This window comes from Aotus nancymaae, unplaced genomic scaffold (genome assembly GCF_030222135.1).
Source record: "Aotus nancymaae isolate 86718 unplaced genomic scaffold, 86718_ANA_hifiasm-v0.15.2.pri h1tg000033l, whole genome shotgun sequence".
Lineage (NCBI taxonomy): Eukaryota > Metazoa > Chordata > Mammalia > Primates > Aotidae > Aotus > Aotus nancymaae.
Genome location: NW_026988447.1, coordinates 8,449,788 through 8,468,155, shown reverse-complemented (window position 1 = coordinate 8,468,155; position 18,368 = coordinate 8,449,788). Strand labels below are relative to the sequence as shown.

General features: G+C 40.1%; 2 protein-coding genes across 7 annotated transcripts in view; one reads left to right on the top strand and one right to left on the bottom strand.

The window, feature by feature from the left end:
• FNIP2 (folliculin interacting protein 2) overlaps positions 1-18,153 on the top strand; it is a 144,223-nt gene extending 126,070 nt beyond the window's left edge. For all 5 annotated transcript variants that reach the window (XM_012433852.3, XM_064383783.1, XM_012433849.2 and 2 more), the window contains 3 exons: positions 8,193-8,393; positions 12,551-12,666; positions 14,601-18,153. In XM_012433852.3, the coding sequence (XP_012289275.2) occupies positions 8,193-8,393; positions 12,551-12,666; positions 14,601-14,679 (396 nt within the window). In that variant the 3' untranslated portion in view covers positions 14,680-18,153. The remainder of the gene's footprint in view (positions 1-8,192; positions 8,394-12,550; positions 12,667-14,600) is intronic.
• SPMIP2 (sperm microtubule inner protein 2) overlaps positions 8,435-18,368 on the bottom strand; it is a 156,149-nt gene continuing 146,215 nt past the window's right edge. For both annotated transcript variants that reach the window (XM_064383785.1, XM_064383784.1), the window contains one exon: positions 8,435-10,524. In XM_064383785.1, the coding sequence (XP_064239855.1) occupies positions 10,510-10,524 (15 nt within the window). In that variant the 3' untranslated portion in view covers positions 8,435-10,509. The remainder of the gene's footprint in view (positions 10,525-18,368) is intronic.

The window sequence follows — 18,368 nt, the reverse complement described above, 5'->3', positions numbered from 1 at the left end:
AAAAAAAGGAAAGGCACAGATGACTTAATAGGAACTGGGTTGAATCCAAAAATAAACCGTTTACTAAAGCTAGATTATGTATGATATTTTGCACATGCCCAGCACTTTGTTATGTTTCTTGCAAAAGCTACAGAAGAAAAAGAAATGTGATTTAGCTCCTTGAGTTACTTATAAAATCACTGAGTAAACAAACGTGAAATCAAGAACAAGCGAAGACACTGTGATGAAATGCCTAAATGAATGGTGTGGACAGCAAGTGTTCTCAGAGGTCAAAGGAAGAGCAGTGCAGTGCGTGTGGGGGAAGGTTTCCAGGGCAAGGGGTGGACCCAGGCCAGGTCCTTGAGGGATTGTAGACTTGAGATGGGGTGGCAGGGAAGGCATTCTGGGCACAACCTGAGGTAAGAGCAAGAGTCTTTTTGGCCTGGAGAAGGAGGCTGTATTAGTCCCATTTTCACACGGCTATAAAATACTGCCCCAAGACTGGGCAATTTATAAAGGAAAGAGGCTTAATTGACTCACAGTTCTGCATGCTGGAGGAGAAGCAAGTACCTTCTTCACAAGGTGGCAGGAGAGAGAGTGAGCGCATGTGAGGAAGTACCACACTTAAAACCATCAGCTCTTGGCCAGGTAAAGGGAGGTGGATCACTTGAGGCCAGGAGTTTACAACCAGCCTGGCCAACATGGTGCAACCCCACCTCTACTAAAAAAATACAAAAATTAGCTGGGCATGGTGATGTGCCTGTAGTCCCAGCTACTCAGGAGGCTGAGGCACAAGAATCACTTGAGCCTGGGAAGCAGAGGTTGCAGTGAGTCGAGATCGTACCGCTGCATTCCAGCCTGGGCAACAGAGTGAGACTCTGTCTCAAAACAAAAAAAAAAAAGAAAAGAAAAAACATCGGCTCTCGTGAGAATTCACTATCACAAGAACAGCATGGGGGAAATCGCCCCCATGATTCAATTTCCTCCCACCTGTTCCCTTCCTCAACGAGGGGATTATAATTCGAGATGAGATTTGGGTGGGGACACAGAGCCAGACCATATCAGGGTCTTACTGGAACTGAAATGTACGGCTGGGTGGCCCGGGCGGTGAAGAGCTGGAAGTGTGGAAGAGCAGTTTTAACTTAACGGTTTGGGTGAGTGTGCCAGCTTAGATCTTAGAGTTGGTGAGGGAAAGGATAATGTGGTATTTTAGGAAGTTTGAGGTTTTAGGTAAAGTACATAATCTAGGGCAGTGTTGTCCACAGTCACGCTATTTGTGAGCTCTGAGTTTGAGGTTTTAGGGAACATGGTCAATACAGAGAGGGGGTGGTTCAGGAGAGCAGGACGAATGTTTGAGCACCGAATGTGTTAGGTTCTGTTTCAACACATCTTTCTCACAGAAAACTTGTGCTTTAAATGGCATTTAAGCCTCACAGAAACTCTGAACTAAGTACTATCCCATTTTACAGACATAGCAACTGAGGCCTAGATTGAGTTGCTGAGGTCCCACAGCTGCTAAGTGACGGTGGTTGTATTCAAGCCCAGTCTGACTTCAGAGCCCTTGCTGTCATCTTATCATTGCCCTTTGTTGAATTATCAGAACCAGAGCTCTTGAGATTCTCTAAACATTGTAGACATTTCTTGTTTGTGGAAGTTTAAGTTCAGCAGATGTCATGTGTATGTGAATCAAGGCAGCATATTTTGTGTATGCAGCAATCTGACATAAAATCTTGAAACTGGAATGTCCTAGGCATTTAACACTCCCAGGAAATGGACCCATACATCCTTAGAAGCTACAAATTAACCAGGCTTATCCTGTTGATTCAACAAGCTGTAATAGCAAAGAAAACTCCGTAATCTTATAAAGATCTATAAAACAAGGCATTTCATTTGTTAATCTATCTTGAGAAATCTTCACAGGAAAGTAGTTTGGGTAAACGAGATATTGACAAGGTAGAGCTGAATAAATGATGGTTTCTAACTTCTTATATAAGTGCAGCAAGGGGAAAATGATAATGGCATATGGCCTCTACCTCCCTTCTCTCTGGAGACTGGCCGTCTGCCCTAACAATCATCTGTAGCTCCTTACTGATCTCCAGTATTCTTCTATCCTCAAGTCCCTGTCAGAAGTTTCTGAGTTACCCAGTCAAGTTTCTGTGGAGGCATGTAACCTGCTAGCAGTGGTCTGGCGAGGGGTGCGGGAAGGTGCCGGGCTGGCTGCCGTAGGACACTCAGTGTGGTGTGGGCACTCAGGAGGGTGGTGAAAGGGCAGTGCTTTTCTCAGATGATGGAGGAAGTACAAACACATTGCAGATTCATTCTGAGAGGATAATTTGACAAATTCTTTGTATGAAAAACTTACTTCAAAATTGATTCTCCTTAGCTTGAGAGAGAAGAGAGAAATTGATGTATGTCAGCATCCATCAGGTTTGTAAAGTTTCTCAAACAGGCATTTTAAGTGGAAATGACTGTATTTAACATTGGTATTTCTCTCAGATTTTCATTTGGAACTCTTACATCAGAGGACCTGATTAATCCGAGACAATAATGGTTTGCAGGAGAACTTTTAAAAAGGTAACAATACTATGTGGACTTTTTGGTTTGTTTTTCTAGAGATATTTAGTCAAGGTAAAAAAAACCCTTTGGGAAAAAAGATTTTAACATTAAGAAGAGGAATTTTACCAAGTAATCTTACTAAACCAACAGGTATCCAGATCCTATCTCCCTTTTCCTTAAGGTGCTTGGGAGGCCAAAGTGAGGCTCATCATGGTTCAGTTGTCAGCATTGGGGTACAGCCACACCCCTCCTTCCTATTCCTTTTCTTTAGTCCCCATGCCCAAACTCCAGGTCCTAAGAATAGCAGATGGTGGATCAGGCTTTTCATAGGTGTTTAAATCAGTCAATCTTAGGTTAGCATTTTTTAGAGTACTTAATTTCTTAAAAATACTGCTACATGTGGGCCAGGCACGGTGGCTCACACCTATGATCCCAGCACTTTCGGAGGCCGAGGCGGACAGATCACAAGGTCAGGAGATCGAGACCATTCTGGCTAACACCATGAAACCCTGCCTTTACTAAAAATACAAAAAATTAGCCAGGCGTGGTGGCACACCCCTGTGGTCCCAGCTACTTGGGAGGCTCAGGCAGGAGAATCGCTTGGAGCCGGGAGGCGGAGGTTGCGGTGAGCCGAGATTGCACCACTGCACTCCACCGCTGGGTGACAGAGTGAGACTTTGTCTCAAACAAAACAAAACAAAACAAAACAATAAACTGCTACATGTATGTTACTGCAAATAAGTGTATGTATGAAACCTGCTATGCACATGAACTTGATAGAATTGTGAACTTAACTTACTTGACAGATTTCACTATTTACTAACTTCTATTAAGGTATGGCCGTAAGAAATAGTATTATAAAGAAGCATACCTATAATTCAGTGTTTGTTTATTGTGGTTCTATAGATACCTTAAAAATAGTCTTCCCAGACAGGCATGGATTCACGCCTGTAATCCCAGCATTTTGGGAGGCCAAGGTGGGTCAATCACTTGAGGTCAGGAGTTCGAGAGCAGCCTGGCCAACACAGTGAAACCTCGTCTCTACCAAAAATACAAAACATTAGCTAGGTGTGGTGGCAGGTTCCTGTAATCCCAGCTACCCAGGAGGATGAGGCAGGAGAATTGCTTGAGTCCAGGAGGTGGAGGTTGTGAGCCGAGAATGCACCGCTGCACCCCAGCCTGGGTGACAAAGACAGACTCTTTCTCAAAAAAAAAAAAAAAAAAAAGGCTTCCGTAAGAGAAATGTTAAATTGAATTCCAGGGCATAAGGTGTGCAGGTATGTATTTCTGCGACAAATCCAAACATAGTTTTCTGATCTTACAGTTCTTTAAATTCTGAAAACCTAGAGATTGACTGATAAGTCTGTTTACACTGCCCACTCTCTAATGGGGAGGAGTTTCCTTTGGAAGGATTATCAGAAATCTCCAGTCACCAGAACTTCAGCTTCAGCAAGTTCAGGCCTGATCAGGGATGGCCAGCAGTGGCTCCAGTGCCCCTTGCATTGTGACTAAAGTAGTTGATGATATTTTTATCTCTTTCCAGCATTTATTTCTTTTTCTTGAATATTTAGACTCCCCTGTAGTTTGTTCTTTCTTTAAAAGTTGTTTATTCTTTAGTAAATAAGTAAGTAGCTACTAAGTGATATAATTAGATGGAGGCAATTGGATTGATTCAGGGAATTATGTAGTATGTATTTAGTAGCCTGAGAATGTGTAATTCTTGGAGTGTTTTTTTTAAGATGCTCTTTTGAAAATGTTCTGCTGGTTCTTTTCTGTTCCTGGGGCCTGCATGCATGAAAGTCAGCGATCCACGCTGTAGGGAACACAAGATGCTCATCAACTCTTGTCATTTGCTTGTGTTTTAATCTGTTTCATTTCCATTCAGCAAGTAACATTTTTCAAATGCCAACTCCTGTGCTAGAGGCTAAGGATGCAGAGAGAAGATCTGTCAGTTTGCCTCCATCTTTAGACATTATTCTTTAGTCTTTACTCAAGTCTCTGCCTCAGATTCTGCCTCCTTTGCTCCAGTGATTTAAAAATTACTTGTGAGCCTATAGTCCCAGCATTTTCGGAGGTTGAGGCAGGCAGATCACTTGAGGCCAGGAGTTTGAGACCAGCCTGGCAAACACAGCAAAACCCTGTCTCTACTAAAAATACAAAAATTAGCTGGGTATAATGGTACACGCCTGTGTTCCAGCTACCCAGGAGACATGAAAATCGCTTGAACCCAGGAGGCAGGTGTTGCAGTGAGCCGAGATTGCACCACTTCACTCTAGCCTGGCAACAGAACAAGACTGTCTCAAAAATAAATAAATAAAATAAGGAACTTTAGAGGCCAAATGTAGTGGCTCACACCTATAATCCCAGTTCTTTGGAGGCAGAGGTGGGAGGAGCACTTGAGGCCAGGAGTTTGAGAGCAGCCTGGGCAACATAGCAAGACCCCATCTCTAAAAAAAAAAAATTCTTTTTATTAGCCAGGTGTGGTGGCACATGTCTGTAGTCCCAGCTGCTTGGGAGGCTGAGGCAGGAGGGTCACTTGAGCTCAGAAGCTTGAGGTTACTATGAACTGTGATCAGACTTCTGCACTCCAGCCTGGGCAAAAGTAAGACCTTGTCTCTAAAAAATAAATAAAGAGACTTGTGCTCATTTTTCATGTTTTTACATGAAAATTCTGCAAGCCTAGGTTACATCAATAACAAAAAGGGGCAGAGAGGTTGGCTCAATTATTTTAAAAGTAACTAAGCAGGTAAGAGTTTTAGAATCTTCCATCCATCACCTTCCTAGTACGCTTCTTGGCTCTTATTCCAGCGATTAGTTGCTTAAAACAAAGGCCTTTATGTTGATAGTGGTACCATATAATTTATAGTCTATGCACGTTGGATAAGGGGATTGGCACACATTTCCTTTCCCTATCACTGCAGTGGGAAGATCATTTAGAAGACTAAGTTCGATTTGAACTTAGGACCAAATTACCTACTGCAAATCAATCCTCCTCCTCCCGCTTCCCCTCACAAAAGCCAGAATTCACTGTGAAAGGTGACAGGTGTATGTTCAACTCCTTGTATGTTGACATATGGTCAGTGTGAGCGAACGGTCCCTAATCTAGATCTGTCCCGTGGCATGACCAGCATGTTGTGGATTTCTAACAGATGCAAAGCAGTGAAGGAGCTTGAACCCCAAATACAGATATTTTAAGTGTTCAGATTTCCTTTTTTTTTTCATAAGGACCAGACAGATTGATGGCATCTTGCTATAAATTTATGACACACTGATGAAGAAGACCTTGGAGGAACTTGTAAAGGGAAGTCACCAAGGCCGTGTATCTTTAGTGTCCATTGTGGAGAGTGTATATATGCCTGTGTAAGAAGTGTTGGGGTGAAAGGGTCATTACCTTTGGTTGAAAATGGTAAGGGGGTCATTATGTGTGTAAGAAAATCTTTGTTCTCTTCAATTAACAATTCTACAAAACGAGAACTGTCTTGGGAAACTGGGCTTTATGAATTCAAAGTATACTTTATCAAATTCTTTATATCTCATGTTTAAAATTATTTGAGTAAATAAATATTGAACATTAGACTTTGCCTGTTCCTTTCAATGAAAAAAATATAAACTCTGATAATAGGGTTTATATTTTTCCTACTATTCCCCCTTAGACAATAGTAGGAAAAACTGTTGGTCCCCACAAAGTTTTCATTCATCTCACCACTCTCTTCCCCATTTGTGAGCAGGAATATGAAGCTGCCCAGGTTCCCCTTTTAATCACAGAGTCTAAGACTAGGGAGTCAGACCACCCGTTAAAACTACAGTATGGCACCATGCATCTTTGATGTGTATTTGCAGCCTTCCCACTACTTGGCTTAAGTTGTAAAAATCACTGGTAACCATGGTCCAGTGGCAAAGTTGTGTATCTCTTTGGGTTCTTTGTTGCAATTAGTAACTCTTGTTAACTTAAACAGGAGCGACTTTAGTGGAAGAATATTGGGAATGTATAGAATTGATGAGAAAACCAAAGAATTAGGGTTGAAATAGGCAACAAAGCAATTCTGGAGTTCCAGGAACCATGAACTACTTGAAGGTGTTTATACTAAGTCTCACCAGGCCTTGTACTAATTGCTGTCTGAGCAGGAATATGGTGGTGCCAGCCATTTTTGGTCTTCTGTGCCAGTACTCACAAGGATTTCCCAGGGTAGGAGCACCCAGCTGGCATAGCTCGGGCCATACAACCACACCTTGATGGAGGGAAGGGTGGACCCCTGATTGCAGTCTCACTGGGCCTTATCTAAGACAGACCATTCTTCAAAGGCAAATTCGGATGGATTTATTGGAGGAAGTTATTTAAGCAGCCAAAAAAATCAAGCAGTCACCCCAGGATAGTAGAAAGGACTAAGGACAGATGCGGCCAGTACTACTATTCCTCGGTAATGAGGGTTAGAAAAATGCCTATGTGCATTGGCTTTGAGGCAGGTCTCTCTGGCTCTGGCTCTCTCTATCCTCCCCCGCCCCCACCCATCCCTCCCAAGCAGTTACATTTTGTTTTGGGAAATTAGATTTTTTTTAAAGTCCAGTGACTGCTTCAATATTTACCCTATTTACCCCATGGCACAATTTACCAGTTGTTAAATCTGCTCTATCCATAACTGCCCAGCTGTCAAGAATGTTACATTTTAAGTGTATTTATCAGTAGTGATACTTTGACCTTTTGGATTCACCTGGTGATTTTAGATGGTTATTAGAGATGATTTGTGTATGTAGCACACACAGTTACCCAGTTTTGCTTCATGATTAAAGCTGTAACTTTAAGGAAATACTCAGTTATCCTGCCTCGCTTTGTTATTAGAGAAATGAGGATGGAACATCCTACACCTTATGTACACTTTCCCCGTTTGCAAAGGAGAGTGCAGCCTTTCAAAAAGAAATGAATTGCCGGGCGCGGTGGCTCACGCCTGTAATCCCAGCACTTTGGGAGGCCGAGACGGGTGGATCACGAGGTCAAGAGATCAAGACCATCCTGGTCAACATGGTGAAACCCCGTCTCTACTAAAAATACAAAAAATTAGCTGGGCATGGTGGCGCACGCCTGTAATCCCAGCACTTTGGGAGGCCGAGACGGGTGGATCACGAGGTCAAGAGATCAAGACCATCCTGGTCAACATGGTGAAACCCCGTCTCTACTAAAAATACAAAAAATTAGCTGGGCATGGTGGCGCACGCCTGTAATCCCAGCTACTCAGGAGGCTGAGGCAGGAGAATTGCCTGAACCCAGGAGGCGGAGGTTGCGGTGAGCCGAGATCGCGCCATTGCACTCCAGCCTGGGTAACAAGAGCGAAACTCCGTCTCAAAAAAAACAAAAAGAAATGAATTTTAATATCCTGAACTGTAGTGAGGGCACATATCTTTTGCTTTCTGTGAACATTTAACAACAGTTATAGCAAACCTCCTAGGTGTAAGGAAAAAAAGGATTAAATGAAATTTTATGAAATTAATTTAAAATAATGATTTAGTGACACTCCTATTTGAGTCCCTGTAAAGCTCCAAATTTCTGTAGCTCCTACCTTCAACTTCTAAACTGTGAGAGTAACGCTAAACAAAAAGGCTGCGGACATTCTGTGTCACTTGGAGGTATGGTGGGAAGTTGACCTACTGTGTTTCTCTTTCAGCATCCAGTGTTGGATGAGCCAATAGCTGAAGCCGTCTGTATTATCGCAGACACGGATAAATGGAGTGTGCAGGTAGCTACAAGTCAGAGGAAGGTGACGGACAACATGAAACTAGGCCAGGATGTCCTGGTCTCTAGTCAGGTGTCCAGTTTGCTTCAGTCCATCTTACAGCTCTACAAGCTCCACCTCCCTGCTGATTTTGTAAGTACTGGTTCTTACATCGCCAAAGAAATACAGTTTTAAAATACTTTTAATGACATTTTGCTTATGCAATCACAAACTCAAAAGTTTATTGGAGGTTAGCATAACTAAAACTAGAACATGCAACATAAAACCAGCAACAGGATAGATTTCAGTAACAATAGCTCTTCCATGAAACAAATAACAAGGAGTAGCACTGGAAATTTTTGGAACAAGATATATGGTGCAGTAAATAAGGAATGGGTGGAGAGATCAAGCATAAAAGGAAATTGTAAATCATCCACTGGAGAACTCATGAGTTCTCCTTTTCTTAGATCGGTATGATAATAAGTAGGCCAGTTTCTGAAGGGATTGTAGTTCCTTCTGTTAAGTGAACATTTTCACAAAGGTGTTAAGGATCAAATAGAATATTGTTTGTGTAAACATTTCAAATTTTGAAGTACTAGACACATGTAATATCAATTGTTGCTTTTTTTTTTTTTTTGAGACAGGGTCTTACTCTGTCACCCAGGCTGCAGTAATGCAATGGGGTGATCTTCACTCACTGCAACCTCCGCCTCCTGTGCTGAAGCGATCCTCCCACCTCACCCTCCTGAGTAGCTGGGACCACAGGCATGTGCCACCACGCCACCTAATTTTTGTATTTTTTGTAGAGACAGGTTTTGCCATGTTGCTCAGGCTGGTCTCGAATTCCTGGGCTCAAGCAACCCGCCCACCTCTGCCTCCCAAAGTGCTGGGATTATAGGTGTGAGCCACCGCACCTGGCCTAATTGTTTCTTTCCAAATGGAATTTTAAAATCACTTTCGTAACAATGCTTTAAATACAAACAACAAACAGAGCATAAACTCTTAGAAAACTGTCAGTAGCTCCCTGCTAGCCACTGGAATTAACATCCACAACAAAATCTTTTCCGACTGTGTATGTGCCGAGAAATTGAAAGAAAGAGAAAATACATTTAGAGAGGGAGGGGGAAAGGTTTCAAAAGAAGAAAAGCTTTTCTAGTGATGATGAACACTTGAGAGAGAGAGAGAGAGAGAGAAGCTTATGGGCATATGGCATATAGCTAGTTAAAGCTTGGATGTGCTGACCTCAGACACAGGTGTGTGAGGAAAAAGTCTGCTTTCTTTGCTCTTCCCTCTCGTCTGCATAGCGCTGTTCTCTGCAGGACAGCCCAAAACCAGAATATCTGTTATCTGCCTCCTGGCCTCCAAAAATGATGCAAACCTGTTTACCCAACAAAGCAGGAAGCTTTTGAACATTAATTACCTACGCTAATTGCTAATGCAGTGGTCATTGGCCTGGGTTTTTATGACTGAATCTATATGTGTACCCATTCCTCAAAAAGAGTCAAGACTTTTATGGCTTTGAAGAAGGTGTTCTGAATACCATCTGGTTGTTATCAAAGTCCTGACAGCGTGGCAAGGCAGGAAGACCACACTGCGTAGCTGGGTTACGGTCTAGGCTTTGCCATTGGTTAGTTGTGTTACAATGGACAATCCTGAGACTCTCCGAACTTCAGCTTTCTTATTTGTAAAATGAAGACAGTACCTGTTGAACAAGGGTGCTGTGAGAATCTTCTGAAAATTAGGAATATGATAACTGCTTTTTACTGCCAGAGCACCATGCCAATATGATACTTTAAAAGCCATATATGTTAGCTTTAGAGTCCAATAGCCTGGAGTTAAAGACAAGTTCTGCTATTTCCTAACCATGTAACCTTTCAAAGCCTCAATTTCCTTATCTGCAAAGCTGGGGAAATAATAGAACCCATCTCATATGGTTATGAAATTATATTAGAGAATTAATGTAGAGCATTTGGAAAGATGTTAGATGTTATACGCATTCAGTAAACAGCTACTGTTAGTATGATAGTTAATAACAATTAGTTTCGTGAGACAGTATTGATGGTTGCAAAGACTGACAACACCCTTTTCTCCACACTCTATTATCTTTATTTTCCAAACTCTGTATTTTCAGCTGAAGCATACTCTTGTAAGACGTCTGTCCTGGGGCAGTATGAGAAGCATTTATGGATTATTATGATCTGATTTTTCACTCTGCAGTTGCAGGCAGTTTTTCCTTCTAGAAGCAGGTTGAGTTATGCTGATTTAGAGGCTAATGTTTCCCTTTCTGTAAGGGAAGGAATGTGTATTAGACTTCATAGTTTCTTATAAGTATTTGCCAAACTTTTATATTTCATTCTATGATATATAGGTCTTATCATAATTGGTATCTTGGTTATCAAAGCAATAAACTGTTATAGTTAATTCTTTTTACTTCATTTGGACAGAAGTATCTTCAAGCATTTAGTAGTATGAAAGCCTTATTTAACCTAACAAAACCAAGATTAAAGAAAATTTTATCTGCAATTTAAAATTCGCCTAAAAAAATCACTTGAATGAAAACCTGTGATTTAAATGGCTTTTAGAACCTTCAATACAAAAAGAGAAAGTAGCTATTTGAAATTTCAGAAATTAAAAATTGGAGAAATCCATCTCAGGAATAAAATCCCAGAAAGAGGAGTTAAAAAGCACCCAGCACGGTTTGATTTAGTACTCAAGTATTTTTTAAAATGGGTTTTATTTTTTTTTTGAGGCAGAGTCTCATTTTGTTACCCAAGCCATAGTGCAGTAGTATGATCTTGGCTTACTGCAGCCTTGACCTCTTGGGCTCAAGCAATTCTGCTACCTCAGCCTCCCAAGTAGCTAGGACTACAGGTATGTGCCACTATGCCCAGGTAATTTTTTAATTTTTGTATAGACAGGGTCTCACTATGTTGCCTAGGCGGGTCTCGAGCTCCTGGACTCAAGTGATCCTCTTACCTCAGCCTCTCAAAGTGTTGGGATTACATGCATGAGCCACTGTGCCTGGCTAAAAGTTGTCTAAATGCTTGGATTTCATGTCTAGTATATATTCATATAGACCAGAGTTCTTATTTTCACATTGCATCATACAGTTTTCATCCAGACTGTAAACACTGTAACTACTTTTTCAAAAGAGAAAGGATTCAATGTAATATGAATACTTTTTAATATTTTGTAACTCTTATTGAAATTTTTCTGTTTCACTCCATAAGGAACTGAAAGCTAATTAGAGATCCTTTCACCACTTTGTTTACTTGGAGGAGCATTTCTATGAGAATTGGTGAAATCTCTCTTGCCTTATAACTCTTAGTCACTTAGCAGTTGTGTTTCATCCGCCTGACACAATGCATTTAAGATTTTAAACCAATGAAAAACTGAAAACATTGCATCTCTCATAGATATTTTTCCATGCCACTGATCAGCCCAGATGGTCAAGATCAACATTTTCAAATGCATCTGTTAATCTTTTTACCTTGAAAATAACAGGCCTAATGGTCTAGAAGAAAATTATGTATGATGGAATTACCCTTGCCAAAGCCATCAGGTGTCTTACTGAAGCTGCTTGGGTAGCTCTGCCTGCCAAATGCAAAAGCATTTGCCTCTGGTGAAAGACACAGATGGTTGCTAGTCCCTAAAAAATGCAGCAGAACACCATTCCAAGGGTAAAGATGTCCTGAAAATAATTGCCTTTTCTTTATTGTTACTAAAGACCTAGTTAAAATACATTCTTGAAGCAAAAAAAAAAAAAAAAGTTGTGGGGCAGGTTCAAAATGACCTGTTCCAGTCAGTCTCCTGTGGAAATGCATTGGGCCAGAATAATCTGAGATACTGGGGAAAAAACAACAAAAGAGATACTGTTTACTAAATTATTTATAAGAACAAAAATGCCAAATTGCTATGTGGGTAAGTGTAAATTCACATTCTCAAGATTGTTTAGCTATAAAAATTATATCAATAAAGAGTTCTTAATAATGTAGGAAAGGATTACTATAAAGTTTTTAAAGGCAAGGAATGTACTTTTGGAATGATTTCAACTATGAAAAAATGCTTGTTTAAAAAGACCAGAATAATACATATGTAAATCTTAATAGTTAGCAAAAGTAAGCTTTGTTTTACAAGAACCGATTCTTATACCTGGTAGCGGTAGGGTTTGCGATGGCTTGTGATTTTTTAAGTGTATTTGAAACAGATGAGATTAAAACTGTGTAGTTAGAAATGAATTAAGAAAATTCTTAAAATATTGGCAGATATTTGACTTCTCTTCCTCATTATGAATGTTCTTGGCTTTGCAGTGCATCATGCATCTTGAAGACAGACTACAGGAGATGTACCTTAAAAGCAAAATGCTGTCTGAATATCTCCGGGGACACACACGAGTCCATGTGAAAGAATTAGGTGTCGTACTGGGGTGAGTTCTGTGAAGTGCTGCCACGTCTGCCTTTGATGGGCATCCCTAGCATTGTACCCACTGATGTGTTTAGCCTGTGCCAACCTAAACTCAGGCCCTGGTCACCCATCAAAGTATGTGGAGTCCGTCAGATACGTGCCTCTGCTCCCCAGTGAACAGCATGTTCCTTGTATCTGATCGATACTGGGTTTCATACCCACAAACAATCGCAGGGGTTTAGGCTGGTGGTGCTCTGTTACTCCTCTCCGTGGATTATCTTATGCTTGAAAAGAAAATTTAATCCCACACTGCCCGTTCCTAGTAACTGAGTAAGATGCTGAAGTCACAAGCTGTGGGACATGCAGCAGCGGCTGGTGTTTACATTTCACTTCCTGGAGGAGGAGCAGGTCGGCGCATTCCGCCTGGTGGCAGGAAAGGCCCTTCTGGGCTTGAGCCTGCCCGCGTGTCTGCAGGGTGACAGTGCTTTCCTTCCTTTATTATAAGGCCACCGAAGAAGAGACGTGTATGATACTAAAATTGCCTGTCATCCTCCAGAGGGTATTTGCTGTAACTTCTCTAGAGGAAGAAATTCTGACCTTTGTTTTACTGTCTGCTTGATTTTTCAAAAGAGAACAAAGACATTGTCCATTTGGGGAACTGCCCCCCGACTCATCCATGATGACAATTCCCCGAACTCAGAACAAGAAAATATTGTTTATATTGTGGACGTTTAAATTCTCTAAGCCTGCTAAGAGACCTGGGCCTTCGTATTTTCCTCAGACTTTTCATCTTTCACACCCAGAATGTGATGCCTGTACTGTTTGGCTCTGGGCATTTCCTGTCATAGATTTTTCTTACGTACTTTATTTACTAAGTACTTACCCCTTATGAGGTGTTTGCTTTTGCAGTTAACTTGCAACATGTCTCTTTGTGATTTCTTTGCTTTTGTTTATCTCTCTAGCAGCCTCTTACTTCAATCCTGCCTTATTAGACTGTCCACTGCTGATGTGTACCTTACATTTCGAGGACTTTACCTAGTCCTCGACCCTCACAGGTGTGCACCAACACCTGTCACCATAAGCTGGGATTCCCCTTTGCACTGTTCTCTAGCTCCTCTTAGTGCATTATTAGTGGGCCCATGTTCACCCTTTCCTTATCCCCTTCCGCCCATAGTCAGGGCCAGTAGGACTAAAAGCACTAGAGAACTTCTGTCCACTCTGAAGATCTGTATGTAGCATTACTGGAGAAGGACTAGAAAACCCCATGAAGTGATGCCAGATACTGTTTTTTAATTTTTATTTTGAGAAATTCAAGGGAAAGAATTAGGACACATTCCACAGACTGAAACAGTTGAATTTTTTTTATGACACCTGACATCATTTAGCCAGTGCCCATACTGTATCCACCTCAGCTGGAAGAGAGGCAGCCAATGCTGTGTCCATTTGAAACCGTGATGTCTCTTAACTCGGCATCTCTTAGTGTCACCTCGCTCTCAGAATCTTGTGAGGATCTCAGTCGTAGAACCTTTGAACACAGGCCCAAGGTTTAAGAAATTGCTACCATCACCATTTTTCTAAGAGCAATTTGACCTTAGGTGAAAAATCAGTATGCATTTGGGAGTGTTGACTGGAAGAATGAGTTGATATAATGAGAAAACCTTAAAGTATGATACAATGAAGTTATACAGGGAATACAGGAAAGTGAGAAAGTCTGGTGGCCCCTGCCATGGGAAAAAGAGCTTTATGTCTCACACAGGCACAACACACTTCCTGTGTTTCTCTCCCTTTGCCTCTGGTCAGTGTCCACTGCAATATTTTATGAAAAGAATAAGTTTATTATCCTTCCATCTGTTTTGCTTTAAATGATAATCTATCAAACTTGGTACCTAGAAATAACACTTTCTCATAAAACCATGCTATTTTAAAGTAATATTCTTTTCTTTTCTCAATATTCAGGATTGAATCCAACGACCTGCCTCTGTTGACTGCTATTGCCAGTACTCATTCTCCTTATGTGGCTCAAATACTCTTATAAGCTAAAGCTCAGGATAGTTCTTCCTTGGAAGAAAAAAATCAAATTCTCAATGGAAGAAGAAAGGAATAAGCTCTCTGTGATGTCAAAAGCATGAGAAGAGCAAACAGAAACAGTCATTCCACCTTTTTGTTTTGTGTTTTTGCTGTCAAGCTGATGCTTTATTGAAGACTTAGGTTTACTTGACATAATGGCATTTGTGATTGTCTTGAACACTTCAGGCCATTTGTTACCCATGAATCAACAGAGACCTTTTTGGTAGGAGGAAGCATAAGCACTACACTAAACACTAAGCTATTGGGACAGATTGCCTTGTGCTTGTTTGAGCAGAATGAGGACAAGTGACTTGAGCGGGGAGGTCAACAGTGTACATAACATTCCAGTAGGAAACTGCTTCCAGGTTTGAGCATGAGCTCCCCAAACTGGAGAAAACATACTTTGCTATTCTTAGACGACAGTCAGAACGCAGACTTTGGATTCCAGGTCAGAGTTTGCTTTTTACACAAGGTGAAACGAAGAAAGCCACACTGTGCCATCTTCAGCTCCAGTGGCGGTAGCAGTGACTATTTGACATAAAACATGTAAAAGAATTGCCTGTTGGGAAGAGTGCTTTAGGGACCCACTGTTTTCATTTCTTCTTGGAGTTTACCTTGTTTCAGATGCAGCCACAGGTAGGTCAGAGATGGATTGTTGGTGCAATAAACCCAAGAATCAATGTAGCCTCTTAATCCCATCAAGATGTAGTTTGTAGCAGCAAAGTGTACAGTCTGAAACCATATGTTTTATCCTTATATCTTAGAGCTTTCAGCAGCCTTTTTAAGAGAGGCCATTTACCAAAGTTATTTCTATAAGCTCAAGAGTGTTTCTGTTGGTAAGTTCTTCCAGCTGAAGCCACTTTTTTCTTATAGTTAATACAAATAACTATTTATACTTTAAAAGGCACAGCTGTCCTGGTGGGAAATGAAACCTGCAACAGTTCAGGATGACTAATGAAAGCAATTAGCTTGAACATCAGAAAAAAATCCATATATGATCTCAATTTTTACATTATCATTTCTGTGCCTTCTAATTCCTACATCCTTTTCAAAACATTTTTCCAGAAATTAACTTACCCATTGTATGAAACCTACCAAAATGAATTATTTCCCAAAGTTCATGCAAAAAAAAAAAAATTCTGTTAATATAAAAGAAACTTTAGTTTACTGACTGTGAAACAGACTATGTACTGATATCCAGGGTAAAGTAAAAGACTTTAAAAAATTGGTCATTAAAAGGAGCTAATCTAGCAAAGCTAAACATCGTTAGCACTTTGCAGTTCTTGAACAGGCTCCGATTCCCTTCCATTGTTTTATGAATTAATTCCAGTTCTTTTCATGTATCTTTGTACCTAAGAAATATGAAGTAACTTCCCTATTAGGGACTAGAATGACTTTAATTTTTTTATTTGATAAAAATCAGAACTGCTACCTTCCCCCTTTTTTTAATGATGCAAAATGTATATAAGTGTATTAAGATTTGTAAGATCATTAATTTTCATTTTATGTCATTCATCGAAAATGGAAATGTTCATTCTTTTTAATGTTTTCCTATTTCCTTTTGCCTAGCATTTGACTTTGGTGTTCTGTAGTTCCATGACATCATTGTTTGCTGTTGTGTTACAGAGAGAGAAGGAACCTCACCTGTGGCTCAGCTCACCCCACATCCATTTCTCATTATGTGTTAACTGTCGGAGCTGATGTTACAGCTTTTACAGTTTAAAGCATTCCCCTCGTCTCTAGTTCCTTTTTTCTTGTTTACATGTTTTGGGCACTTTCCCTCATTCACCATCTTCCAGGGTTTCATAGAAAATAACTTGTTACAAAATCAGTTCAATTCTAATGTGGACATAGTGGCATGTTGATAATTACACCCACATAGGGGACACTGAGCTTTAAATGGTTTGTTCTAAACTCTATACATTAAAAAAAATTCAGCCCAGATCCCTCAAAGCCTGAGAAAATTTAATTTGCCTCTTAATGTTCCAAAACTCACTCTTGGAAAAATGCCTGTTGGAAAACAGGTGGGTCACGTGTGGGGGCTGTCTCTGCGACACTCAGGATTCCAGTCAGAACCTAATCCTCATATCTATTGCCTACAAAAATAGACCAAGAATGTTGCTGCTCTTTTATAATCCTTTAAATATTTAACATTCAAGTTTCTTTGTCTTAAATTCAACCTCTTCCTAAAAGCGAAAAAGAAAACAACTCATGGACTTACTTGTGTTGAGATCCACCCGCTCACACGTCGTGCACCACCCAGTGGCTTCATTCTGGCTTAGCCGCAGAGACAAGAAAGGGATCCCACCCACTCCCATGCCCGCCTCAAGAAAAAAATAAAAGTTTTTCTAAAAAAGAAAAGAAATCTACCTCAGTTGACAGGATTCCACCTTTAGGGTTTCTTCAACTTATTAAGTCTCACCTGTTGAGTGTAACTTTTGTAGCATCTTGCTTTTCTAAGCAAGCTAGTGAGGCATGACAGAGCAGAAGTCTGTAAATGTCCCTGTGATGGGCCTCTTTCTAGCATGTTGCAGTTTTATTTTTAATAAATTGATAAGTGAAATGAATGTAAAGGTAATTGTGTACGTTTTAGACTATGACAATGAAAAATTAAAATGTAGCTTCCATACTTGTGCATAATTCCAAAGTATTTTATTTTTTATCAGTGTTAAATAGCTTTTTGTACAGGCTTCAATCCATTTTTCTGAAGTGTGCTGTTTTTTAATGAAAGTAACTATAATCTTTTCACATCCCATGGAACTGCCGTTTACACATTGCAACTTTTTAAACTTAACCATATTTTTCAAAATTAACTTTTTTGGAGGGAGAAAAAAATCCCCGGCTTGCTACATGATACTAAACTGTTGTTTGGGCTCTTGTAATTAGGTCCTGAGATTTTATAAAAATTTAGTCTGTAGCTTTTTAGGTTCTTCACTAGAGTTGGTTGTACATAAAAATAAAGAATGTAAAGTGACCCCAAAATTCTTTTAAATGTCTGAATTTTTCCACTACTATGTACTTTTGAGAGTATTTTGTTCATGCATACTTTCACTGTTAAAATGAAAATGTCTTCAGCTTCTCTTGGTAAATGTGAACAATTTGTTTGTTATTGTGCTTGGGGGAGAGGGTATTTTAATATAATTTTTGCCTAAATCAAGCAGTCCCCTCTGAATGTTAATTTTTAAATGTCAAAACATGATGAACCATATATCTTGAAAGCGAGATTGCAATATGCTTAAACTTTTAAGTGGTATTTCAAAAAAGAGAAAATTCTGGAATTTGTTATTTGAAGCGCCATAAGAGAAAGTGATAGGACTTCGTTTTTGATCAGTTTGAATAGATACCAATGTCATTGTGTGGGAATTTTTTTTAAACTTGTTTATTATTTTGATCCATTTTTCTGTGGCATTTGGTGCAATAAACCTTTTGAATTTATCTTGAACATTTTCCTGGTGCTACATGTGATTTGCTTGTTACATTTAATCAAATATAGAGGTCTCATTTCTAATAATTCATGCGAAAAACAAGCCAATTATATATGTTAGTGGTTTTCAACCAGGGTGTTTTGGAAATGCAGGGACATTTTTGGTTAGCATAATGACAGGTTAGGATTACTGGCACAGAGAAGGTGGGAGCTCAGATGACAGACAAAATGTC